The sequence below is a fragment of the Serinus canaria genome, chromosome 5 (assembly GCF_022539315.1).
Source record: "Serinus canaria isolate serCan28SL12 chromosome 5, serCan2020, whole genome shotgun sequence".
NCBI lineage: Eukaryota > Metazoa > Chordata > Aves > Passeriformes > Fringillidae > Serinus > Serinus canaria.
In genome coordinates, this window is record NC_066319.1 from 14824646 (window position 1) to 14851596 (window position 26951).

Sequence of the window (26951 nt, forward strand, 5' to 3'; positions counted from 1 at the left end):
CGCCCTTGCTGAGGGAGGGGCCCGCGCCGCGACCAATGGGACGCGTCTTTGTTAGCGGCGGCGCTGCCCGAGCGAGGAGGCTGCGAGGAGCCCGGCGGCGCTGCGGCCTCTGCGGCGTGAGGGGCGCGGGCAGGTGAGGGCGGGCGGCCCCGGGTCCTGGGCCCTGCGCCCCGGACACCCGGTGGGGACAGCGGACGGGCCGAGCCGGGCGCCACCACCGCGGTGCGGCACTGGGGATTCTCTCTGGGCCCGCTCAGGGGCGGAGCACGGCGACGACCGCAGCCGCGCGGCGCGGAGGGGTTCGCGCCCGGCCTGCCGCGGTTCCATTTTAAGGGCGGTTCCAGTAGTTGGGGCCCACGGAACGGGTCCCGCGTTGCTCCGTGCCTGGCGGCGGGGAACGCAGGGGTTCCGGCCGCATGTATGGCCGCGCTGCCTGGCAGCACGCCCGCCCTGTCCCCGCCCTCCCGGGGGAGCGGGGGAGGAGGAGGGCGGGAGGGCTGCTTGTGGTGAGCGCTGCCCCCGGCGCTCTCACGCTGCCGTGCTCGTGTTGAGTCAAGGCGTTCGCTGCTTGGCTGGGGTGCGATGCTTTCGCTGATCTCAGCCATGGTGTTGTGTTCCCGCAGCGCGGCGGACGGTTCTGGGGGCTCGGGTTTGCATTTCGGGTTCCATGTCTCCCATTTGAGGGCATGTTTGAAATTTTCTTTGATCCTGCGATTGTTTACTGCACACAATACCGGTGCCCGTAGAATTTGTTAGATTCCCTTCCTGTAGCATCTGCTCACGAGGCTTTCTTATAGAAAGGTAGGGGCGCTAGTGTGGGAATTACAGATGAAGCCGGAATTACTAGGAAAATTTTTATGAGGTCATCTCTAAACAAAATAGTGTTCTTTTACAAAGCTTCGGAGGTGAGCTAAGTATTCCTCATCTCCGGGGCGTGTGGAACAGGTGAATGAGTTTATTTCTCAAATAAATTTTCAGGATCCTTTCTTATTACCCTTACAGAAAGTATCCGACTGTTTGTTTGTGGCTTCCCGCAGGGTCACAGCTCAGTGCCTCTGAAACGGAAGCTGTAACTTTCTCTTCTGATTTGTTGTAGTTACGGAAAGCACTTAACAGCTGTGGGCAGGAGTCTTCCTGTGGGTTCAGGAGCCCTTCAGTTTCCTGTTTTGTCCTTCAGTTGTGTTTAGGTTTGTGCAAAGCAGAGAAGATTTATTCCGTGTACGCTTCTGTTTATGAGTACATCTTGCCAGTGTGCAGAGTTTTTCCTTGAATTTGCAGCTTTCAGGATATTGTCCTTGTAGTGAACTCTTCCTATCGTGGTGTGCATCGAGTTTGCAGTTCTGCAGCTTTAAGGGATTGAGGGTGTGTGGCATTTGTGCCAGACAAGTTGCAGCAGTAGCCTGCCTTGTAGGACAGGGGCTTGATCTGATCTCCTCCATCCCCAAAGCTTCATCTGGGTGAGTCATTTGGAAACAGGGAACTGCCCAGGAGAAATGAGGCACTAATTTGGCCTCTTAATGGTGGTGGCAGCAATAATAATGATTCCTTCTCTTGTTATTTCCTTGGGTTCTGGTTGTTTTTGCCTGTCTTCATTGCCTGTAAAGTTGCTTGGAAAGCAGTGGAGACAATGGCCATGAGGGCTCAGTGCTTTGGTACATTTCTTTTTTTCAAATGGTATGTGCCAAGCCCTATCTTTAAAATTACCTTTCCCTCCCCTCCACTGCCCTCACCAGCTTGTCCCAAACAGTTTTGTTGGTGCCTCTGTGGCAGTGAAGTCTCAGTGCAAGGCAGCTGGAATGAAGCTGGGAATCACAAGCTGTCTTCCAAGAAAGTTGCATCTGATTATTTATTTATATACTTCTTTTTACTTTTCATTTGCCCAAGGCACAACTCTGGGGGTGGAACAAGACTTGAAGTATGTATTTGCACCAGGGAATGGTGTCTTTTTCCTTTTTTTTCTTTTTTCGTTCTCACTTGTTCCTTGGTGAGTGGCTTTTGTCAGAACATGCCCAGTTCATGTCTGTTCCAGTGGAGATGAATTTAGCTGCTATTCAAACATTATTCCATGTTTTCCAAACACACATGAGGTTCTTGTCTTCTCTTAAGAAGTTGTTATCTGCAGGAAATACAGCACAAACAGCTGAGCAGGAGAATTTTCATGTGGAGTAGAGTGTGTTCCATTAGCTGAGTTGCTGGGCCGAGGCTGGAAGCTGCAAGTCTTGGAGGGTAATTTTTAAGTACTGCCAGTCTGCAGTTTCAGTTGCCTACTGTTGCCTCCTCTGATAGTGACTGGCATCATATAACTTGTTGGCTGAACTCTGATATTAGGTCAGTTTGCTCTCTTTTACCTTTTTAATTGTATCTTTTTTTCCCCTGCCTTCTGTTGCTGTGGAAGGAAATGCTCATTTATGCTCCTTTATTTCTTCAGCTGTGAGATTGTAAAAATCTGTTTTGCTCTAGCAGGTGGTTGCTGGCATTGCCACTTTCTCCTGTTATGTGTAAGGCAAGAGGAAGCATTTGGAAGTAAATCAGCCCGAGCTGGTGGAACACCTACTCTGCCAGAAGCCCCTTTATTTTGTTCCTGGGCTTAACCTGCCGGGTGGGCTTCCAGGCTTATATGGGAGATGTGAACAACTTCCTGTGCAATAATCTGAAGTACACTCTTAGTACTGCTAAAAACCAACAAAGCTTTTCAACTCTATTTGAAATGGTTGTGCAAGTGTTGCTTTTGCAGCTGAGAGCAGGATTCAGCATTTTCCAGATGGAAGAGTGCGTGCAATCTCTGGGCTGCCGCTCAAGTTGGCATTAGCACTCAGGTTCTTCTTTGGTACCCTCTGATGGAAGCTGGGCCTGAGATCAGCCTGTTTGGCCTTCAGAGAGCTGGAGAAATCAGACCTGTCATCTCTGAATGATTGAAGCTATTTTTTGTTCTGAATTTGACTCACAGACCAGGGTCTGCTTTTGTGAAAGCTTGGTGGTGGAAAACACCACCTGTGCTTCTCTGTGGAGGGTAGTGATTACTGGCATTCGCTATCAGCTTTTTAAAGAGGGGGTAAAAACCCTCTATTTCTGTTACTGAAATACATGTGCAGGCTGGGCTATTTCACCCCAGAAAAGAAAGAACAACAGAATGAGTTAGACAATCTGGCTCCCTCTGGTTTCTCAGGAGAGCTAATTTAGATGTTGGGGGCTGGGGTCGCTGTGCTAAACTTGATTCCAGTCATTGTTAATAATGAGATTGTAACTTCTCTCTTCCCTCTTCATTTTCTGACTCCTGATAAATAAGGATCAAATCTTTATACAGGGGATTCTGTCTTCCTAGCTACTGTCAAAACCCCTTCTCTTGCTAAATAATTCTCTTCAGTGTTCTTTTTATCTAGCAACAGTTTTAGGCACATCGTAGAGCAGCAGAAACAGCTACTTACAAAAATAGCCCTGGTTAGACAGACATGTGCAACATATTTTTCTGCTTGGGTGATAAAAGAAAAAAAGTCATTTGAAAGTTATTGTAATTAATTAGTTTAAACTTTTGCTCAAGTATGATATATTGGCAGAGATTAAAAATTCGTTATTTACTATGATGCTGTCAAGGAATTCAAAAATAATACATTTATGTCTTCCTCTTTGGCTTTTTTGATAGAATGCTGAGCTAATCTAGGAAACTGTGGCACTTACCTTCAAACCGAAGACCTGTGATTGGGTAGAAATTCATTAGTATCTGGAGTATTTAACAGAAAAAATAAGTTCTAGGAGGGTTAAACCACCTGACAGACTTCATAAACTGAGCAAGTTTCATTTTTGAGTTGGGTATTGTGGTAGCTATTCAGTGTACTGGGAGGGATTATGCATGATGAATTTCATAGAAAAACCAGTAGCTGTTAATTTGTATTGAGGTTTTAAACAATGACCTGTTCTATTTTCATCTTCTGTTGAGGTAAACAAATTACTGTTGAAGTATTTATAAACACTACTTTTCAACTTGCAGGTGGATACAGGCACACAGATGGCAGATAACAGGTATGTTGTGCTGTTTTCCTGAAATTAAATCATGGTAGTTAGAGCCAAGTATATATCTGGTGTTCTACAGGAGAGTGTGGTTCTACAGTTGGTTTTTTTAAACCTGTCAAGAGTGGATTACCAGACATGGATAAGAATAAAATGGTAATATTTTTCTAAATGCTCTAAAGAACTGAAGAGCCTTAGTGTTTCTCTCATCTGTGTAATTTAAGCATGCAGAAAGGCACATTTTTTTACTAGTTGATGTAGTATTTTTTGATCATACGTTATTTTTATTGCAAATCCATATGTGCTGCTCCTCTTCTAAGGCTTGCAGTGCTAGATAAGCTGGTCTGTCCTGTACCTGATAATACCCTTTTGCATATGTGATATCTCTTCTGGTTTTGTGTGTTAGGGTTAATTTCAGCAATATCCAGTGTGCATTTTGTGACCTCTAAACTGGCAGGAAGCGCAGGGAATACTGGCTGGTTCTTGACTCATGCTGGGCCCTCTCCTTCTCCAGCATAGGAAGTGAGATGGAACGCCTTGCAGCAGGGAGATTGGGAGGCCAGGGACACATCTCTTAGAATAGGAGTGAATGTTTTTATCAAAACAGCTTGTTAGAAAAGTGGAAACCGCTTTTATCTCGTGTTCATCTTCCTTTCATACCTGCATCCTTTCTCATGGTTTTCTTCATCACTTACACTAAAAGTGTCTCATATTTTCATCTGTGAGTAAAAACACTTTCCTGTGCAGAGTGAATGGCCACATGACTCACAGACTGAATCATACACATGAATGGCCAGCCATTCACTTAATAAGATGAGTTTATCTGTCAGAAGTTTTTGTTTTGGGCTTGTTATGTTTTCTTTAGAGGTTGGTTTGTTTCCTTTTACTTTTCACAGGCTTGAGGACATACTTAGGTCTTTTATTGGCATACTTGTCTATAAAACATGTCTGTAGTAAACCAAAGTACTTAAATGCTGAGATTTGTGTAATGTGATGCTATTTTAATATGTTACCCTTTGAATTCTTTTAGTAAAACAGAAGATACTGCTTCAGATTCTCTGGAAGCTGCTAAAAATGCAAGCAACAAAAAAGGTATGGCGTGCATAGAAGTTGGTGACTTACAGAAGTGTTACAAGCCTTTCCAGTCCAAACTGAAGACGTGTTCACAGCTGAAAGCAAAACAATGTTTTTTAAGCTAACTGTTCACTTTCTGATGTTTTCCATGTTTATTGCAGCCAAAACCAGGGTGAAGGCTGTATTTTTGTGTATGTGTTGTGGCTGTGGTGCTTTACCATTGCCTGAAGTGACCCTCTAGACCCTTGCAATAAGGCCTGCAAAGACTGGCTTGTAACAACATGTGTTCTTTGTCAGCATAATTACCAAAATGGGCAGTTCTGTTTGTATGCTAGTTCATTACTATCTTGTTTCTCAGAAAGTGCATCTTCAGAATGTGTCTTGGAAGTTTTTATTCTCCATTAGCAAGTCTACAGATAACTGTTGAATAGTGTTTTCAAATTAATGTTTCTGTGTGCAGAAAAGCTACAGTTCCATTCTTTCTCCAGATACTCAAATTTGTAAGTTATAGTGAAATACGTTTCATATACATGGTCACTGAATGTTCTTTAGGTCTCCCTCATTACCTAATTTTTTTTTAAGAAGTCCTTTGTGACTGGCAATTGAAAATCACATGAGAACTGGTAGACACCATTGAATAATTTTTAAAGTCAAGTTGCTCGAGAAAAAACAACAAAGTTCCAAATAAATAAGAAAAACAAAGCAACACACAAATGCAAGTGTATAAAAGCTTCACCCTGTTAATGTTTGCTGTGCAATTTATTGGGTTTTTAATGTCTGGGAAAAAGAGCACTGAGAGAGAATGGAAAGATGTGAAAAGCAAAAGTCTTCACACCATGACATGCTGTATGGTTATTAGTAAGGGGTTTTAACACCTAACCAGAAGAATTTTAGTTCTGATCTCTTGTAAAAGTTGTCTTCTGGGAAGTGTTGTGATGGTTGAGGAATCTTACAGATTATAAAATCTTCTCGAGGTAAAAAATAAGTAGTTGTCAAGGTCACAGTGCTGTGCTGATTATTGTACAGTACACAGAGTTGGAAGGGTTTTTCAGCAGTCACACTAACTGGAAAACAGATGTCTTGGAAGTAAAATTCAGTGGTTCTCCTCCTGAAAATGTATATGTGGCTTTTAATGTACAGCTAATGCAGAAGGATAGAGAAACTTCTGTTTTGTACTTTCTTACATAAGGGGAAACAGGAAATTTGCCTATGTTGTCAAAGTACTACGTGCTTGTAAAAGCAACTGATAGATTTGCAAAGAGAAGAGTGCTTTTTCTGTCATTATCCAGCTTTATATTCCTGAAATCTGGTCCTGAAGTAATTGTGTTAGTAGTAAAATACTCACGATTTTCACACCCCAAATAACAGTGGTGTTATTTGAGGTGTGAAAATAGTATTTTTCCTGTGACTGCTGTAAGACACAATATGACAAAAGCATTATAAATCTATGCAAATTTGTTTAAAAGGGGTTTTCTGTCTTCATAGAAAAGCTGGCAGACCAAGTGATGCAAAATCCACAGGTCCTGGCAGCTCTTCAGGAACGTCTTGACAACACATCAGTTACTCCTTCAAGTTACATTGAAACGTAAGTAGTGGGCATGATAAAATACTGAAAGACTGAAGGCATAATAGAATACTATTACTGTCTAATTAAGGTAGAAAATTAGAATAAACAATTCACTAAGAAAAATGGTTTACTTAACTTGTGATTCATAGTGTCTTACTTCTGGAAGAAGAGTGAAGTTTTTCCTAATGCAAACTTGCATACAAAATTTTGTCCTGTTCAATATTTACCATGTCTTGTTTTGGATAGAAATAACTCCCTTCCCTCCTTTATTTCCTTCTGTGACCTTTGTTCTGACAGGGTATGTGCTGCATTGCCTGATGATTTTTATATGATTGCTGTCCTGAATGTAATGGAAAGTTCAGGACCTGTATATCCCTAGTTTGAAGCTTAGTTTTATATTGACTGTAAAGAAGATTTAAATGCTGCCTTTAGTAAATACTTATGCTTTTATTTCTTGACTGAGAATAGCTGGTTGTAGACCTCTTCTTAGAAAAAACCTAAGTTCTATAAGAGAGCTTTTTACGTGACTATGTCTAAAAGTTTAATAATTTAAAGTGCAGATAGGCAGTGTGTGCTTTACTAGTATGACCCATGAATCAAAGCTTTCTCCTGTGGAATGCAGAGTTCTTATTTTTCATAGATGGATCAACGCAAATCTAGTCTCAAAGTTTAGGTGTAAACAAAGGTATTAATTTCAGATCTCTGAACTACACGGGGAGGGTAGTGGCCCCAGGGAATGGAACAGAAGATAACACCTTTGAGAACAACTTGGGTAGGAGAGGATTCTTTCGACTTCTTGAAATAGGTTTTGGAGAAACATGTATGTTTGACATAAGCCTTTTATTTAAAAATTGCATGTAGTTATAAGCAATCTGTTTCTCAGTAATATGTGAAATAATGCTGAGGCAACTAACTTTAACCTTAAATCATTTTGATTTTTAGCTTTCCAAAAGCGGTGATAAGAAGAATTGATGCCTTGAAAAAGCTCCAGGTGAAATGTGCCCATATAGAAGCTAAATTCTATGAAGAAGTACATGACTTAGAGAGAAAATATGCAGCACTCTATCAACCTCTTTTTGATAAGGTAGGAAAATGATGTATATAATTTTTATTTCTTTGTTCCTGACAGTTCTGGTTACGTATATATAGTTTTACATCTTCAGTTACATACTTGTTTTTTTTTTAATCACAGAGAAGAGAGTTTATTAATGGGGAAGCTGAACCCACAGATGCAGAGTCAGAATGGCACAGTGAAAATGAGGATGAAGAAAAACTGGCTGTGAGTATAAGCTGGGTCATCTACTATGGATATATCAGATTGTCAGAGTTAAATTCTTGTTCTTGCCTTGAAAGGATTTTAGTGTCAGTGATGTGTTCTTGTGATGAATACACTGTTATGGCCAGTGAAAGCTTCGACACCATTAGTTTAGCCTTTCTTCAAATTTCTGACTTGGAGGAATTGAGGAGTTGCCTTTATTGGCACTGTTCGTAACCTGTTAACAGCACCTTCCTGTTAATGGGTTCCATTCCAGTGCTACATGAAACCCTAAGATAATAAAGGACTGGTTGGTTCTCTGCCTGTCTCCGTTATTTTGGGGGACATCACTAGCTTTGATTTTCATAAATAGAGGTAAGTCATTTGTCACACAGTCATAAAACAGAATCAAGCTAATAAAATGTCTGCTTGGCTGGTAGATTCCTACTTGTCCATTGAGTAGGAGCTGTCTAGATTTAGGAGGCATAATATGGTCTGTGGCCTGCCTGTTACTTTCCCAGCTGGAGATGTGTGCTCAGGCTTTGTCTCAGAGAAGTGACCTACTTAGAAAACTGTTTGCCATTCTGTCAGGTTTTCTTTTCGTTTTTTCCTTAGCCTGATTTTTTTTCTTTTTTTTTTTTTTTTTTGTGTTCAAAGTGAATTGTTCTTTGTTTTTACTGATCTCCTGAGATGTAGCATGACACAGTGCTCCATATGCATGAGCAAAAAACGTTCCTTAGGCTCTGTGTAAATACAGCACTGACAGGCCATATTCCACACAATAAACTCAGAAACGTGTCTAGATGGGAAGTAAATTGCAGCTTCGTATTCTTGGCACGTCATAACCCAAGCAATTCCCAGAAACATCTTAAATATCTGCTGCTATCTAGTGGTGTAAAAGGAAAGGTGCAGCTTTCAGACTGAATTCTCAGCGTTGTTTAGGAATGAGAAATTACTTCCTCGTTCTTCCTTTTTTATAACATTTGACATCCGTTATGTGGAGGGCATCCTGTTTCCCAAAATAGTAGTAATTGGACACAGCATAATAATGAAAAATACCTAGAAAAAACAGCTTTACAAGTTTTCTGCAAAATGGGCAAGCTAAAACAGCATTTCAGAGGACAAAGGCAAATTTTAAATTTTTAGATGAAATGCAATAGGTAGCTTATGGAGCTACAGAAATGAGATTAATAGAAAAATAGAAATACTTTTTTTTTTTTTTTTGTTTCTAGAAAGGTAGTGTTTTAATTATTTCTGTTGTGTCAAATCAGTGAAGAAGACACTTTTTCTATTTAGTCTTCATATAGAAGAATTTCAAATGAGCTGAAAGTAAATCTGAATTGTGTATATGTTCAGTTGTGTAAATAAACCTTGTATGTCTTAACATCATTTGCAGAGGATTAAAAAAAGTAAATTTTAAATGTTCCTAATACACAGCTTCAGAGATGGCAATTGTTTTGTACTTCTGTCTCTGTTTATTAAATATACTAAGAAGTCACAATTTAATTTCTCAGCTGTTTGTGTATTTCTTTCCCAGGGAGACCTGAAAAATGCAGTGGTAATAGATGAAAAAGCAGAAGATACAAATGTCAAAGGAATTCCAGACTTCTGGTTTACTATCTTTAGGAATGTAGATATGCTAAGTGAATTAGTACAAGTAAGTTTTTACTCTGAAATGAACAACTTCTGCTGTGTTAAATGAATTGCTGCTTTTCCTGTTAATAGTCAGTCTTTGTGGAGTGTGAGTCAATCCTTGGGTATAAGACACCAAATCTTTTGAGTCTTTGGAATCCCTGAAGATGCTTGAAATGATGGACAAGCATTTTTAGTTTAATCCATAAAGGATTATTGTTGCAAGGTTATAAGAATACCTTGGATTGGTTGAATTTGTGTTAAATAGCTTAGGTAGTTATGCCTGCACTTGCTTTAGTGGCTTTTAGTGTTGTTTGGGAAGAATTCCCTGGAGCGTGTCTGCCTCTGAATCTCACTGGTAATAAATATCTTGAATGAAGGGACTGTATCTTCAGTAATACATCCCAGCAGCTTTGTTTACTGAAGACCAGCCCTAAAATGACTGAGAATTTAGCATATAGAATTTGCAACTATGATTATGATTAAGAAATTTAGATCCAGATCTTTACTTTAGCTGAAATTGTTGAATTAGTTACAAGGTGTGCTTCTTTCTTAGGGAGAGATTGTTTTTCTAAATATTGCCTGCTGAATTGAATTTTACTTTTTTCTGCTTAGGAATATGATGAACCTATCTTGAAACATCTGCAGGATATTAAAGTTAAGTTTTCTGAACCAGGACAGCCTATGGTGAGTTTTCTCTGCTTGTTTCTCATGAAGATTGTAGTAATGAAGTGAGCAGCATTCCAAAATATTCATTCAGCTCTCTTTGGCTGTTGTTGTGTGTGAGGGACATTTCTTCCTAAGTTATTATTTTCATGCATTGCCTTTGGAAGATTTATCTTCTGCTTTCCTGGCTCTTTGCTCTTTCATTCTTAGCCTAGACAGCTCTGACATTACTGTAGTTTCTAGATTAAAAATCTGGCTGAGATCTGTCTAGTTTTTGCTTTCTTTTTCTCTCTCAAATTCAAGTGTAGCTGCTCTTAGTAATACAATTACATGGCTGCTTTTGATTTGAAAATGAATTGTGGGAAAAATTCTGGGTATCAAATGTTATATCAAAAGCAATATGACTTGGTAATACTAATTAAAGACAATGATTATAGATACTGTGCCTGTTGAAAAGAATAGAAAATATATTAGATAGTATTTTAAAAGCGTACCTCATGAATATTCTTTAAAGTACTACTTCATGTTTTTTTAATTTTGGAAGTTTTTTTCTTGTTTAAGTTTGGTGTACAGAAACAGATACTGTGTTTGTTGAAAAGAAGTTGCTCTGCTGCTTATTCATTTTATGCAGACTGTACTTATTCCTTGAACTCCCTTTGAAGGGGAGGCAGGGAGAAATATGGGATTTGAGCCTACACATACTTTCTTTAAATTTTGTCATTCTGACTTTTTTCTTATATATGGTATTTTTTGTTCTGCCTTATGGAGCAATGGTCTTCTGATAATGCCTTAAATAAATGCAAGACAGCCATTGAAGATTCACATAAGAAAGATAGGAGGACTTTCTCAGAATAGCTTTTAATGTTTATTAGCAAGTTTTGGGGTTCTTTTGTGTTCTATTTTTTTATTCCTTATTGTCTTTATTCTGCTAGTACTGAAACATTCGGGCTGATAATTAGCAAGAATGTAGTATGGCAGAGAAAAACTGATTACATTTCTAAAGATTGCAGGGCTTAGGGAGTGGGATATGAATTTTAGGAAGAAATTTAGTTGTCTAAGCACAAGGTGAGGTATTCTAAGAAATTGCTTGTTGTGTCTTGAAGCATACCTATTCGGTGGCATTTGGATGAGATGGGAATAGGTTTTTTTGCCTACATAATTTTTGTGTTTTCATTCAGCTTTGTTTTATAGCACCTTAAGCTGGCAAGCTCTTTACACACTGGATTTATCTGGTCTTGCACTGTTCGTAACCTTTTGACAGCATTTTTCTGCAAATAGGTTCCATTCCAGTGCTACATTAAATCCAATAATGGAAGGCTGACAAGCTCCATGTCCCTTCTGCGTTTGGAGACAAAGGATGTGTTCCTAACTGCTTGAGTGAAACCTGTTCTGCAGCTGTGTGTGACTGTCTTTCAACAAAATCTGCAGTTCTTTGTTGAAAATTGGTGCAGCAGTGGTAGTTTTGTACTGTATGAACTTCACATAACCAGTGTCTCATAGATACACTAATTCTATTGGGGATTAGGTTTTGTTGCTGGAGAAATACTTGATAATTAGGATTTTTCTGATTTACTGTTGATCCAAAGCAATTAATCGTAGTTATGGCACTCCAAAAGTGGATTTACTTGACTGCAAATTAAGTGCTTCAAAGTCCTGTTTGTGGCCTGCACATAGAAAATTTTATCTGCATGAAGCATAAGTGACTCCATTACTATTTACTTCTACTTATTTATAACCACATGTGCAGTCCTGTTATGGCCTGCACATAGAAACTTTTATCTGCATGAAGCATAAGTGACTCCATTACTATTTACTTTTACTTATTTATGACCACATGGGTAAACTCATATGTATTTTATATTTATAATTTCTATTTACATATTTATTTGAACATCAGGATCCTTAGCTAGCATATTCAGACCTGGATGATGCATCTAACTTAAGTAGCTCACTAAAAGGCATTTTCTTTTTTTTTGAACTTCGTGAGCATATATTTGATAAAAAAATCCCAGAGATGTCCACATAAAGAGTATTGGAAAGGTTATTACAACACTTCAAATATTATGTGGAGCTTGGAGCTTGTCTCCTAATTAGCAGGTGTACAGTGAGATGCTGAAATGCAGCGTGTGCAGATATTTTTGTCTTGCTAGCCCTTGGGATCCTGCATGCTAAGAAGTGCCACTGGTTGATTATTTATAGCCCCAGTGATGGTTTGGTTTATGGGATTATTTGGGTATGAGTGTTCGTCACTGGTAGTGGGTAAGCTAAGTTTGTAACTCTTCCCCTGAGCGTGTTTGCCAGAGAGAGATTAGCCTTAGCTGAAAACAGCCTCCAAACCATGCAGCTGTCTCAAATTGCTTTAAAGGGAAGTAGAGCTGAAATAGCCACTGTGAAATCAACACAGATATTCCAGTGTACTGCTGGGTCCCAGTGGCTTCCTGTCCTTAAACAGGGGCACGGGGGTTGGGAAGGCTGCTGTTGCCATTGGTCTCCATCACTCCTTGACCACTCTCTTAGCAGGTATGAGTCATGTGAGGAGATTCATGGGGTCTTAGGAAGATTAGGGGCCTTTGGGAGATGAGTGAGGGATAAATATCTGTGATGAGCAGGCTCTTATCCTGAGTTATTTATCTTGTCAATGCATGATAGCATGGCAAGGCAGACTTGGTGATAACAGGCAGTTTTCTGGCCTGAGTCTGAAGAATGCCTGGGGAAGTATATACAGGGCCAGTCTTTTGGCAGTTAAGTAATCTGTTTTGTATGCAGATTAGGGCTGATTTGTAATGCATATTACTGGGAGAGTAAATCAGATATTTAAGTAACTGTTACACATGCTGTGGCTGGGCAGTGGTGTTGGAAGCTTTGGCTTTCAGTCCTTTTGTTGTGCTGAACTGACCTGCAGACTTCTTCCCCCTTCAAGTCACTAAATCAATGCTGCCAAAAAACTTTACTGTTTCCTCTTTCTAAGATAGCTGGAGTTTTAGTGTACTTTAAAACTTTGGGCTCATTTGATCCTGAGTCCAAAGTGAGCATTGTGCAGGCAGTTTATAAACCTTTACAGAAAATTGATGCATCATGGATGCTGTGGTTTTCTGTAACTGGAGCCTTTTGTTCTCCATGTAAGAAAGTGAATATCTGCAAACAATTTTTGGGTGCCAGAGGAGGTTCAGCCATAACCAGAAACACCTGCTTCAGGCTGTAAGCTGTTGAGACATGTTGGTTGTAGGACTCCGTTTATGAAATAAGTGTTCCTTTGCAAGATTTTCTATTATCAAATGGAAAAAACCCTCTGGTTCCTGGGGGACTGTGCTATTTAAATAGACTCTTGCAACCTAAATTGTGCTTTAATTGGAAATAAAGTCTGATTCACTCTCTTAAGATGATATTGATCAGACTTGGGGGAGCAATGGAACCACGTGGTGGTGTTTCATTCCTAGTGCAAGGATGATGAGAGGCTTCTATAGGAAATAAGTCAAGACTTTTCTCAAAATACTTCTAAGGTTGCTTTCAAGACAGCAGTTCTGTATGTGAAGTGAATGAAATCTACTAATTATCTGTTTATAATTTGAATCGAAGCCAAGTTTGCCGTAGCTTCTCGCACATTTGAAATTCATTGACATCCATAACTTCCTGCTTTTGCTGTAGTTCCAAATATGTTTGACATCAAATTATAATTTTTTTTCCTATTTTCAGAGTTTGATTAATGATAATTATGCTGGTGCACTATTTCATAGATGAAAGTTGGTGGTAACATAAACTTTCTTCCAGTCTTTCTCATTAGAGTTCCACTTTGGGCCCAATGACTACTTTTCTAATTCAGTCCTGACAAAAACATACAAGATGAAGTCGGAGCCAGACAAGACAGATCCCTTTTCATTTGAAGGACCTGAAATAGTTGATTGTGAGGGGTAAGGAAAACTGAAATTCAAAAAAGCTTCTGAAGTACAAATGATTTTTTTTTTGTGGGTTTTTTTTTTTGGTTTTTTTTTGTTTGGTTTTTTTTGCTTATCATTATAATGATTAGTAAAGATCAAATTGTTACTGACTTCAAAGCTGGGAATGTTTGTAGGGATGATGATGTTAGTCTCAGCATGCAGAAGTAACAGATGCAGAGATGGAGATATATTTTAACATTGTGTACATTTTAAATTGAACACCATTCAAATTTAATAGTCTGAGCTCTGCTCTTTGGACAGCTCAAACATTCCTTTCCCTGGCCACTCTTTGGACATGCATTTTTAGGGTAAATGGACACTGCCTTGACCTGTAGTTAAAGGATATAATGTATTGTTTTCTAACAGTCTCACTGGTGAGATTTTTTTTGGAATAGCTTAATCCTGTCCTTGGTTACAGAAGTCCAGTTGTTGGGCCAGAGGTATTGAATTACAGGTGGAGTGAGGGCAGTGATTACTCTGCCAAGACAAACTTGTATAGCATTTTCATTTAGGAAAATATTTGACCTGTCCAAAATACACATAATCTCTAGAACTATGATCCACTTCATATCTTGTCAAGCAGCTTTATCTAGAGAGTGATAAGCCATCTTGGCCTTGATGTTATTGCTCTGCTGCTCAGTTCCTTCTTTTCCCTGGTGCCTTGTGTTAAAATGCTGTTTCTCACCTGCTGTCTCTAGGTGTACCATTGACTGGAAGAAAGGAAAAAATGTTACAGTTAAAACAATCAAGAAGAAACAGAAACACAAGGGCCGAGGCACAGTTCGGACAATTACTAAACAAGTACCTAATGATTCATTTTTTAACTTCTTCAGCCCAATAAAGGGTAAGTTTGGAAATTTAGGATCCTTAAACTATGTTTTTATATATTTGTATTTATGTGACTTAAACATTCGAACTGTTTATGCTGCTGCATTGTATAGTTCTTACTAGAGGAAGATTGCAAACTCTTGCCCATCCAAACAGATGATTTTGTTTTGTTGTTGTTCTGTAGAATTTGACCAATAGGTGTGCAGTGTAAACAGGAGTCATAGTATGGAAGGAGTCTTTCCTGTACTCTCTCAAAGAAGTTGACATGTTTTACCACAGGATGGCTCTGTGCATCAGTTTGTTTCTAACATGCAGAAGAACCGTGTTCCATTATTGGTCAAGTTACAGCATAGCAGTCTCATTGAAACCTCTGTGTCAAGTGACAGAACTTTCTGCTGTTTCTTCTGGGATTAATTAGTGATCCCTGATACTCCGTACATAATTTTCCCATTCTTCTAGTCTAATGTTAAATGTGTACTCATATTTTAAACAATTCAGATGGATTCCAAAACCATTATTTTTCTCTTGGTCAATCTTTCATTGTCCCCTTCTACAAACATAGATGAGGGAAGTAGTTTATTTTGTGGACTAAAGGGGTCCTACAAGAAAGGTGGTGAGGGACTTTTTGGAAGGGCATGTAGTGACAGGACAAGTGGAATGGCTTTAGGACAAAAGAGGGTTTAAGTTAGATATTAGGAAGAAAATCTTAACTGTGAAAGTGCTGAGACACTGGAACAGTTTGGGGCATCCATAACTTCTCTGGGCATTCTTGGAAGTGTTCAAGTCCAGACTGGATGGGGTTTCAGCAGCCTGGTCTTGTGAAAGGTGTTCCTGCCCATGGTGGTGAAGTTGAAACTTATCTTCAAGTTACCTTCCTGCCCAAACTTCCAGAGGTGTACTGAACAGAATGGTTCTTGATTCTGTTGTGGGCTGTTATGTACTACCTGTCCCTCCTAATCACTACTGCAAATGCCCATGTATGTGGGTTAAGAAACATGGGATATGTATTTCTAAAGTTGGGTTTGGTACAGAAATGTCTTTTAATTTTTGTTGCTGCTTTGAGGAAAGCATGGAGATTTGTCTCCTGCTGGTGTTTTGTTTTTCTTTTAAATTCTCAAAGGGTACACTTTGGAATTAGCAGTATAAGATAAGACACTGACATCTGCTGGCAGTGGATACTTGCATATTCAACTTGAGAACTGAGCCAAATTATCACTTTCACAGTAGATCACATGATAGTGTAGGGAAGGGAAATACATTCTGATTTGTGTTGGGGTTTTTTGCATTGAGTTGATTTTTTTTTTTTTTTTTTTTTTTTTTTTTTTTTTTGTCATTGTTAGTTGGTTGTTTTTTTTCTTTAAACAACAAAACACTCACCCTTGTTCTCTGCTGGTTACAGTACTGGGCCTGTTCTCAACAGTGCTTTACAGATTCATGTAAAAATGTTCATCTATTTAGTTCCAGTTGTTTTGGGAGAGAGGAGGTGTTTTGTAGTGCTCCAGTCAAATGAAGTTACTGCAATTCCAGCATTAATAGAGAAACCAAATATGTTGATCCACATGTCCTCCAAACCCATCCTTGTAGAAAGAGTATTTCCTGTGCAAAAATTTTTGACATCCAAATGGCAGCTTTGATGCTTTAAGTACAAGACATGAAAGTCTTATGATTTCTGTAGGTTTAACTTAATACTAATCTGAATTGTCATAGTTTTAATAGCTACCTTGTGAGGCCTTTATAACCTCAGTGTTTTCAGGTATGAGAAGGTCTTTATACTGTGTTTTGTCATCTTGAATATTGAGGTGGATGAGACTATACAGGCATTTCTTAAATTTGTTGTCTTTTCTTTTTGCAGTATCTGGTGATGGAGAGTCACTGGTAAGTTTTTGAAACAGCACAATTGCTCTTTGCCACATCCTTTTTGCCAAGTCACTGTATAGTGACTATAAGGTTCTTTTATTAAGTACTGTGCATTTTTATTGCTGTTTTTGCTTTTGACAAAGCTGGGCTTCACATTGATAAAGTAAAAGATGCTGTCAGCTTCTGCAAGAAATCCATTGACAGTTCATTGTTACATGACTTGCTGATGCAAGACATCTCCAGTGTCACTGTTGGGAAGGTCATTATTTTCCCTGCCCACTCAGCAGTACTGTGTGGCTGGTACATGACTTGAAAAATCAGTCTGGAGCATTCTGAGCAGTTCTGCAATGTCAGATGCCAGAGCCAGCCAAGTCTGTTTGAGCTTTTTATTAAAAAGTGCTTTGGCAGGACACTAACCTCTGTGTAGAAAGTTTGTACAGGAAATCTCAATTCTGCAAATCTAGATTTAGCTTTTTGCTAAAAAATATATTTTAAATACCTGTGACCTGAAGGTTGGTGATGTCAGTGTGATGTTTTCCCAAACCTGTTACTTGAAGTATTTTCATCTGCTTCTGTGTATCACATCACATTTGCAGTAGAAAACTCAAAATGATTTGTCTTACAGGATGAAGACTCAGAATTCACTTTAGCAGCAGATTTTGAAATTGGACATTTCTTCCGTGAAAGGATAGTCCCTCGTGCTGTGCTGTATTTCACTGGGGAAGCTATAGAGGATGATGATAATGTATGTATGCAATTAGCATTTTGTTTATTAGTCAGCACATAGAAACGTACTTCTCCTTTGCTGATTAGACCAGGGTGAAGTATTAATTACATGAGAATAACAAAAAAACAAAACAAAACAAACAAACAAAAAAAAAACCCCTGAAGAGATTCCTGCTACTTGGGGATAGGAAAGGGTCATTCAACTTGCCAAAAGTTATTAATCAGCTTCTGGAAGGGGCTTAGTTTCAGTTACAGTGTTTGAATATGCTACACCTATTACTGCAGAAGTTTTTATGCAAATACTAGCATAGCTAATTAAACCTTGGGTTTGTTTTTCAGTTTGAAGAAGATGAAGAAGGTGAAGAGGAGGTGAGATGCACACTATTTTTTATAGATTACTGATTACCTATTCCATCCCAGTGCCAGGAATAATTCTATGTGGAGCAGAAAGCAGTTGTTCATAAATGTTATTGTTCATGGTACTTTTTTCCAGAAGAGTTCAGTGTTCATGACTTGCAAAACTGTGCCTGGTTTTTCCTTTTCATAAAAGTACTTTCTGCAAGAGCATATATCCATTTATTTATCCAGTATTTTGAAAGCTGTTTTCTGACATGAGTTTAAAATTAAAGACAAGCTTTTTTTTTTTTTTCTAGAGTGCTGCATGGTAAATATCTGTTCTTAGGTGGTAGTGGAATTTCAGCTGTCAGCTTTCAGTTGTCATAAGCTTGAAGACTGGGTCTTAGCAAATGCAAAGTGAAAAATGGGAAGTGTGCAACTGCTCAGCATAAATAATTTAGGCTGGCTCTGGTCTATTTGCAATAATGCTGTATGAACACAAATACACTATGAAAGGCTTTGCAGAAAACTACTAAATGTTACCACACTTAAATGAACTAATATCCTTTACATTTTTTGCTTTACTGATTTTACTGTGCTGTTCTTGCTAATTTGTCAAAGGTACATCCCTGATTATTGTCAGCTTCAACATAGCAGAGTACATCAGTGGTTATCAAGTTGGTCTGATGTGAGCTGGCAGCCTTCAGCATGCAGTCTTTTTTTCTTCTCTGTGTTTAGGCTGTTGAGTGACTAAACATTTTCATATTTTTAATTTTTTAAGCTGGGTATTGATAGAAGCATGTATGTGTATTTTTAATTGGTTTCCAGTGCCAGATGTTATCACTTGGATGTAGTTGAGTGCAAAAATCCTGCACAGGAATGCATAGCCTGGCCACAGTAATCTAAATAAAGTGGCTCTTTGGAGGGAGACTGAAATAAACAACAAAATCAGGCATATATACTTATTAACAGAATTAAATTCCAAATAATTGGTTAGGTAGAAGTTTAAAAATTGCTGTGGGACTGCAGTAGCAGTGTACATAGAAAGGTTGCCTTAAGCCATACTAAGACCTTTATATCATGTTTTAAAGATTTTGTGTTTAAAACTTGTAAGATGCTGAATTCTTTAAATCAGCCCAATGCTGACATCTGAAACACTCTGGAATACAGTGATAATTTGCTAGTTTGCTTTTTGTCCATTACAAAAAGTTGCACTTTTAACCTATTTTAATTTCTGTTAGTTTATCTCTATTTTGTCATAGGAGTTGGAGGGGGAAGAGGAGGGAGAAGAGGAGGAAGATGCAGAGACTGATCCTAAGGTAAGGACTTTTGTGGGCTTAGTCATAACACAGGCAATAGTCATGAGCAGTGTAATTAAGGGTATGATAGTTTGTGAAAAGATCAATGAAAAAAACACCCTAGCTTCTGACTGAGATGTTTTTATTATCTTCAGCGCTCAAATTGCTCTTCAAAGAGAAGCTAATATTTCCATCAGTTGAGAAAATGCAGGTTTTTGCTTCCAATATGCACTAAGATAATTTCCAATTTGTGTGCCTTTGCTTCTTAATGGTGTCTCTGTGTAATGCTGATACAGTTTTCCTTCAGAAAGGTCATATTTAGATGTTCTTTGGCTGTACTTCAAGCTAGAATTAGTCTGACAAATCTCAACTAGCTTGTTTGTTTATGTTATTTTCCTTAGAATTGTACTTTATCATTGTCCTGATGGCTGCAGGTTAGACTCTACATGTCTGTACTTGGTTAGAAATCAAAAAAAGTTAGTCCTCAACTTTGAATTTTAAACTTTATGATACCTGGCTTAAAATTCAGCCTTGAGGGTTAGTGTTCCTTCTGATAGGTATTTTTCAGTTCTTCAGTCATGGTAATTGCTTATATTTAGTGAAACTGGGACAGTGATGACAGACTTGTGTTCATGCAGTTCTTAAAACATCATAAAAGCTTTCAATTTTTTATAAAGACAGGTGAAAAAGTGAAAGGCATGCAAAACTGCTTGATCTTTGGATAAAAGTCTTAACAGCAGCTTGACATGTCACTCTTCTGATATAGTTTTATACATCATTATATCATTAGTAAATAGTTTTTGTCACTATCAAGACTCAAGTTTGCTTTTCTTTAATGAGAAATTCTGTATAAAGAAAGTCTGTGTACAAAGATCAATCAAACAGGGTTAGATTGGCTAAAATCAGTATTCTGACTCTGCTCTGTAGGATTCAGATGCAGTGGAATACCTGTAAAGGGAAAAAGCTGAGAAACAATGTTAGTCCTACATCAACATCTGTTAGTGTGAAGTATCCTAGAGGATTTGGTATTCTGTAGGGGAAAAAATGCTCAAGTTATCTTGGAAGGTTATGGTTGTTGCTTCCTGTATTATTTTGTACATTTCACTTTTCATCCATGCTGACAGTTCCTTTCAATTTTTTCCCATTTAGGTGTAATATAAGTCTGTTATTCATTCATACATTTCTAGGTAAGGTGGAATTCCATTCATACCTAACTTCCAAGGGTCCCATTTGTAGTCATGAAATGTGGTTTGTTTTCTAGAGTTTTCTGTTTTGTTTTTGGTTTTGTTTTTTGTTTTTTGTTTTTTTTTTTCCTTGAATGGGGAAAAGAAATGGGGGAATGGTGACTTCAGAGTTTAGGTTTTATTAGTAAAAAATAGAAATGAGTGTAAGGATGAGTGCCTTTTAATTATATAATTAAAGTAGATTTTTCAGAATGACTCTCTGCCTTCCTGGCACACTTCCTGCTTTGCCTTTGTAGCAATCAAACTGTATTTTATATACACATGATAAAACATACTGAGACCTGTCAGACTATCTTTCCTTGTTTCTGGTTTGATGTTGCATCTCTTTACTGTTTCTAATGCACTTGCAAATTATTTCTTAAATATCTTTTCTGCTCTTCCTAAACTCTTCTAAGTCATCAGCTTACTTTGTATGCCTTTTCCAGCATCTTATTTATTCTGCCTGACAAAGGCAGGCAGTCACTCTTAGAAGGCTTTTCTTGATTTCTCATGATTCTGCACTGGTATTGTTCTTCTGCTCATCTGTCTCTTTATTTAAAAGAAGAAAGAAAAATTTCCTTCTGTTGTATACTGTCATCTTTCACCTTTCATCCAATTCCTGACAGAGAACAATGCCTACAACAGCCTCCGTACTTCTTCCTCCCCTGTATTTTAGGCTTGTGTCTTTTTATTTTAATTATTTAGAAGAAGCTATAATCCTTCCAGCTCACTCTCTCTGCATAGATAATGCCCTTCCTCCCCTTTGTTAAACTCAAAATGGAGCTGTGCTTCTGTGTTGGTTTTTGGTGCCTCAGCCTGTGTGCACTGGTGGTTCACCTGCAGCAGTAGAACATCTGTTTGTCACAGTGGCTTGTCTGTTGTCCTGCTGCAGTCTGTGACACAGATGTGTTCCCTCCCTACAGTTAAAATTGTTAGCCATTGGCTCCAATTTTTCAAGTCAACTTGGAATTATTTTAGTTTTTTTGACAAGGATACCCCAGTCCTGTCCTGTTTTCCATTCTTTCTCCTGCTTGTACCATTTTCTGGTCCTCCTTTTCCCTGTTCTCTGCCTTTCTTTGCCTTACAGTTTCCACTCCCTGCTTTTCTTATCTAGAATAGTTTTCTTTTCCATGTACACAAAAATAATTGGTCTGTTTTCCTTTCAAATCCAGTTTCTCCTTTTCAGTCATTTCCATATTACCTCCTCCTTTATTGTTGTAGTACATTTGCTGCATGTCAACACTTTTTGCTTTGTAAACTTTTCCTCCTTCCTTCATGTGAGTTTTAAGTACATTTGAGTTGTTCAGATACAACCAGATCATTATCATCTCTTACACAAAGCACTTGTGCCATGTATAAGTTGAGGCTTTGGAAGACTGAGCAGTCAGATGATTGAAAGTAGCTTCAGGAGATGCTACAAAACTGGATAATGTAGCTGGTTTTGTCTAGTGCATTTTTCTATGTGTTTGCATGTCCCATTCCTTTAGCTGCCTTTATTTCACCTTGCTGAGGCTGTGCTTGAATTGAGAAGTAGCTGACAGGATAATGCAGAGTGCTGGTTTGAATCATGAGCAAAAGAGCTGCTCTGTGAGAGACTGCATGGGCTTCAAGATCCTTTGTCTTCTGGGTTACAGAGGCAGGACCTGTCAGCAGCAAATTCATTTCCAGAATCTGTTGTGGAGGCAGGCAGTTTGGGTTAGGGTTGCTTACTTAATTCCAGCTAGCTCTGGGTTTACATTCTGATATCCTTACTTTTTCTCCTTCAGTAACAGAGAATGGGAAATAAAAAAAATTTTAGGTCCTGTAATTGGACTTTTCCATTGAAGATGTTTCAGAAAGGCTTTCTACCTTCTCTACTGGAAAGGACATCATATTTAGTGCCTGCTGTGCCTGCCTTAATACTGCTTTGGCAGCAGAGTTCATGGGGAGGTAGATGAGATCTTGTTGATCTGCCTATTCCTGAATGGCCACCTTAGCAGATGGGAAGCTTCCCAAAAAGTGAATTGGAAAAGTAAAGAGATAAAGACTTGATTGCTCTTTGAATCACCTAGGAATGTATCTTGCCCAGTGTGTTTAAACACTGAAGACTAACAGAAATTCAGTGTTTCCTTTAGGATGTCTTTTGAAAAAACAAAATTGCTAAAATAAAAGGCATGGAAATTTTGGGCTTATGTCCCCAGCCTCTGGGGCACCAGTTTAACTGGATGGGCAGACACAGTGGGGTTTGTGTAGGAAAGTCAAGAAAGCAGTATTAACTCAGACCTACTTTCTTCTCTGTTTTAACTCTGTGTTCCTGCATATTTTAGGTGCAATTTTTAATTCTGAGAAAGTGATGCAATAAGTGAGTGGCAGTAACAAAAAACTATATATTGAACTTTGTTAGCAAAAGAGAAAAAATAGGTGGGAGTCTCACTCAGTTTTGTTCATGTCCATTGGAATGGTATCTCAAACTGAAATTCAAGGCCCAGAGCAGTCTAATCTCCTTGCACAGAATAACTGAATATGAAATACTTCTAAAATATAAAAAAATTTAAATCCTACCAATTTTGAGATGAACTTAAGTCTGCTTATGGTTACTGTAAAGAATCTGTTTACAACCAGAACAATTTTTGTCTCTGTAGCCCTGGTAGTGATCTTGAGTATGTCTTTACTGCTAAATTTATTTTTAAATAAGATTCAATTTCCCCTTATCTTTGTCAGTTCAAGTCTCTCTGGTGTTTATTGCCTGGCCACTGCACTTCACTATGTTTCTAAGATATCATGGGAAGTTAATTTAGGGAAATAGAGCATGAATGGGAGCCTTGCCAGGATGGGGTGATAAACAGCACAGGGGCTAAGGCAGATCAGTGGTAGTGGTTGGCTGACCCAGTGTCACCAAGTCTGGGCTCTGCAGGAAGAGCAGGCTTGGGCTTTAAAGCCCAGCCTGAGGCAGTGTGGATGTCAGTTCTCCATCCCACTCACAGCTTAGAGTCTGGACCCTGATCTTACAGGAGCCGGCAAAGGTCAGAGATGAGTTTCAATGTGCATGTGCCTGCTGGAGCAGCTGTAACTGGAAGGGAATTGTGGTCTCTTTGTGCTGGTGTCCTCTGGGATTAGGCTGAGATGCTTTGCATGAGGCTGAGGGTAGCTGAAGGCAGTGTGGAGCTCACATGCTGGCTTCCTCAGCAAGGGCAGTGCTGTGGGTTAAAGTGGTGGGAGAACATGGATTACGTTGGAGTCTGGATCTGAAATACTGCCTTGATACTTAGGGCCTGCTTAAATATTCTGTATATAGGGCCAACACAGATACATCCTCAAGCGTAACCTAAAAATAACAGTATTTGTCTCAAAATCCTCCAACAACTGACTCAGATCCAGGAACCCCTCAAACTACTTTTTTTTTTTTTTTGTCTGAGAGCAGTAATCAACACCGAAAGGTTCTTAAAAAAGAACTTTGTGATCTCTGTGACTCAGTTTTTACAGGATAAACAGTTACCTGCAGTAAATATGATTTAAGTGTTTACAGAAATAAGGAAAGGATAATGGAATTTATTAGAAAATACAAGTGTTTTGGTTGATCATTAAAATTTGGCAGAAATGGTTGCAGTGGTCAACACAGGTGTGTCTTGATCTAAATATAACCAGTGACTAGGAAGGAAGGAGGGAGATGGAAAGATTTTTTTAAGTACATTTTAAATAGCAGATTTATTTTATCGTGGCTCTCATCCAGAAGGCAGAGAGGAGAGGAAGTGATGCTGTCTGCACACTGCTCTGGCCATGTTCAAATACCAAACAGTTTAAAGGAGAATACAAACCTTTAGAAAACTTTATACAAAAATGCTGCTGTGTTTTGCCTGCCCCTCAATAAAAAGGAATAGCATGCAATGTACTACCAGTGGCAGTTAAATTTTAATTTAAGAGCAAGAGTTCTAATTTAGTTTTGTGTAAACATACCCCTTTTCCTGTATTTAGTCCCCAATCAGTACAATGTAATTCACATCTGTGTTACTTGGAACTTCAGGCAGATGAGAGAACAAAGTTAAAAGTTAGCCAGGTGTGCTGGGTGAGGAATACCACAAGGAAGAAGTCTGAAAGGTGTCTGGCATATCTGTGCATTTGGCTCTAATGCTGAATTGCAGTGGGAATGATTGTGACCACTGTGACTGTAAAGCAGTTTTGGTGAGGAACAGAGAGCCTGATTTTAGTGCAGGTTATTGGGGCAAAACTTCTTGATAAGAAAGCTTAAATTAGTTGCACCTATTCTTCCTTGCTAGAGGCAAAATGCTTCAGTTGTTTTAGCCCTTGGTTACTTGATGTATACTGAGCTTGGCATGGGTACATTGTATAACATAAAAACCTCTTCTTTAGGATAGTAACTAAGAAACATTTTACTTTGCATCAGTGATGTGCAGGGTGTTGTGTTTTATACCTGTATTTTTCTTTACTAGACTGCAGCAGGTTTCTGTGACTGCTGTTTGTGTTTAATAATCTGTATTAAGAATGGTAAGGGGAGAAGCAAAGTGGAAATTCACTGAATAACTTCTCCTGCTTTCTAAGAATGCTATTTTACAATGGAAAAAAAGCAAGAAGTGCAGTGTAAACCTGAAGTTCTTAGTTGTTTGAGTACTTGTTCTCATTCCCAAATACACTTCCCTTTGCCAAAGGGGAAGTTGTTTAACTACCTAATGAAGGTGTTTCTACTTTTACATATTCAGATTAACATATGGACTTCTTGCCCAGTGTTAAATTGTTGAATAGTTACCTGCTGGTGATGCAGAACCTAGAAGAAATCAACACATTAATTACATTTTTATCACCTTAGCAGAAAGGGAAAGGCTCCTGAGGAAAAACTCAGGCATGCTGCAGAATAAGCAGCCTGCCTTCCTCCCTCCTCAGAGCTGGAGGAAGTGGCAGTTTATTGTTAAAATTGTTTAATAGGGCTGGAAGTCAAATAAAACCTGTGGTTGAGGGGAGTAGGTCGTGGTTTGCTTTCTTGTTTGTGTGAACTGTGGCCTACAGGACGCGGTGTTAACAGCACAAAAATAGATAAAAAATTATGGGGTACCAAGCAGCTGGGGGCAAGGGGAAACCCAGTAAATATGGTGACTGTTGGACCTTTATGATATAGCTTGAATTTTCATGTATCTTTGTACATGCATAGCATCTTTGTACATGCTAGTGATACCTAGTTAATTCAGAACTGCATAGCCACTTTCTCTGTATTTGTTGAAGCGTTTTCTTCTATGCCAATTTGATTTTTAACTGTTTATTTTCTCTTTTTCCCTTTATGCAGAAAGAGTCCAGCCAACCTGCTGAATGCAAACAACAGTAATAAGGAAATACCACTTGGAAGTGATATTTGAACAACTTGTAACAAATAGTTGGATACCTGGCCTGCAGTTCAGGATATTCTATCGCTGCAGCACAATCTTATTAACAATGCTTAAAATTAATTTGTTTTAAAATGCATGATTTTCACTAACTTTATTGCTTAACATGTACAGTGGCAACTTCAATGCATTTGGGAAATATGAGGTTTAAATAAAGCACACTCTACAGCCGTTGGTACACTGTAGCTAAGTATGTCAATAGGCCTTTAGAGCCTTTTGCCCTATGCATAGGGGAATAGTCCAGACTACCACGTGAGGATTGTCCATTTTCTTGGTCGACATTGAAATTCGTGGAATAGCAATGTGCTGAGAAGCTAAAGCAAATGGATTACATATATGGTAGCTGAAACAGATAGAGCAATATGACTTTTTTGCTAGTTCCCTCCCCCATTTTTTAATGTTTCTTGCAACCTACAGATTGAACTAGTGCTTGAGCAGCTTTAAATGTCATATTTATTATCTCAGTACAACCAGTTGAGTTGAAGTAATTTTACTTCATTGAAGAGGGTGTCATATTTGAGACTTAGTTGTTCATCTTACTATTTATTTATTCATGTTTGTAAGTACTTGGACAGAATTAGTGCTTTTTAATAGTTTTTAATATACTTGAAAAATCTTCCTCTTTTGCATACAATATGGGTACTTGTAAAACAGGTAATTCAAAGTGGTCTCAATGTAGTAGTCTAGACAGAAGAAACAAACTCGCATCAAAATGACAACTCTTCTGGATCAAGATCAAAATGTAAAGGCCAAACTTGCTGTTGGTGGAAGTGGGTTGCAGCCAAAGAACCAGACAATTTCCAGTAGTCTTATTGCTTAGTGTCCAGCATGGAGGACCTTTCACTATGAACACGGAAATCTATCAAAATGAGTCAGTTCAATAAATCTGAAGTTTGGGTGTCTTACTTGCAACACTGAAATTATTCCATTCCACAGTTTGTTTTATTTCAAGTTCTGAAGTCTGCAAAACTACGTTTTGTTGTTGTGTGGCACTTAAAGTACACATTTCTAGTTTCAGCATCCATTACCAACCTCTGGCAGCAGTTGAATAGCAGCTGTATCAACACTGTGACCAGGCATGTAGAGTGCTCCAGCCTTACCTTACACATTTGTAACTTAATACGGTGTTTTCAATTTGTACAGAATAGATAGAATATTCTATTAAAGTTGTGAAACATGA

At 38.6% G+C, this 26951-nt stretch overlaps 1 protein-coding gene and 2 non-coding genes across 6 annotated transcripts; all 3 read left to right on the forward strand.

The window, feature by feature from the left end:
• On the forward strand, positions 1-26951 carry NAP1L4 (nucleosome assembly protein 1 like 4). Of its 4 annotated transcripts, none has more exons than XR_007777793.1 (16): positions 1-133; positions 3986-4017; positions 5036-5096; positions 6563-6664; positions 7589-7730; positions 7839-7925; positions 9439-9558; positions 10149-10220; positions 13968-14107; positions 14833-14978; positions 16815-16837; positions 17445-17564; positions 17885-17914; positions 19123-19200; positions 20329-20366; positions 25675-26951. XR_007777793.1 is itself a non-coding variant. In XM_050975672.1 (16 exons), the coding sequence occupies exons 1-15, from the start codon at positions 36-38 to the stop codon at positions 20332-20334; spliced, it is 1236 nt and encodes a 411-aa protein (XP_050831629.1). In that variant the 5' UTR covers positions 1-35; the 3' UTR covers positions 20335-20366; positions 25675-26951. The 4 variants fall into 4 exon arrangements, 2 of the variants coding, with proteins under 2 accessions (XP_050831629.1, XP_030095807.1); XM_050975672.1 differs by having other exon boundaries at positions 19144-19200; XR_007777794.1 differs by lacking the exon at positions 20329-20366.
• Positions 8124-8251, forward strand: LOC115485510 (small nucleolar RNA SNORA54). The gene has a single exon (XR_003946287.1). It is a non-coding gene; the product is annotated as a small nucleolar RNA SNORA54 (small nucleolar RNA).
• On the forward strand, positions 11435-11555 carry LOC115485512 (small nucleolar RNA SNORA54). Its single transcript, XR_003946288.1, has one exon. It is a non-coding gene; the product is annotated as a small nucleolar RNA SNORA54 (small nucleolar RNA).

Coding starts and splice junctions, on each gene's coding strand:
- NAP1L4 (XM_050975672.1), top strand. CDS start 36: ATGGGACGCGTCTTTGTTAGCGGCGGCGCTGCCCGAGCGAGGAGGCTG. Junction 6,665..7,588: donor CCTTCAAGTTACATTGAAAC/GTAAGTAGTGGG, acceptor TTTGATTTTTAG/CTTTCCAAAAGCGGTGATAA. Junction 10,221..13,967: donor CTGAACCAGGACAGCCTATG/GTGAGTTTTCTC, acceptor ACTTTCTTCCAG/TCTTTCTCATTAGAGTTCCA.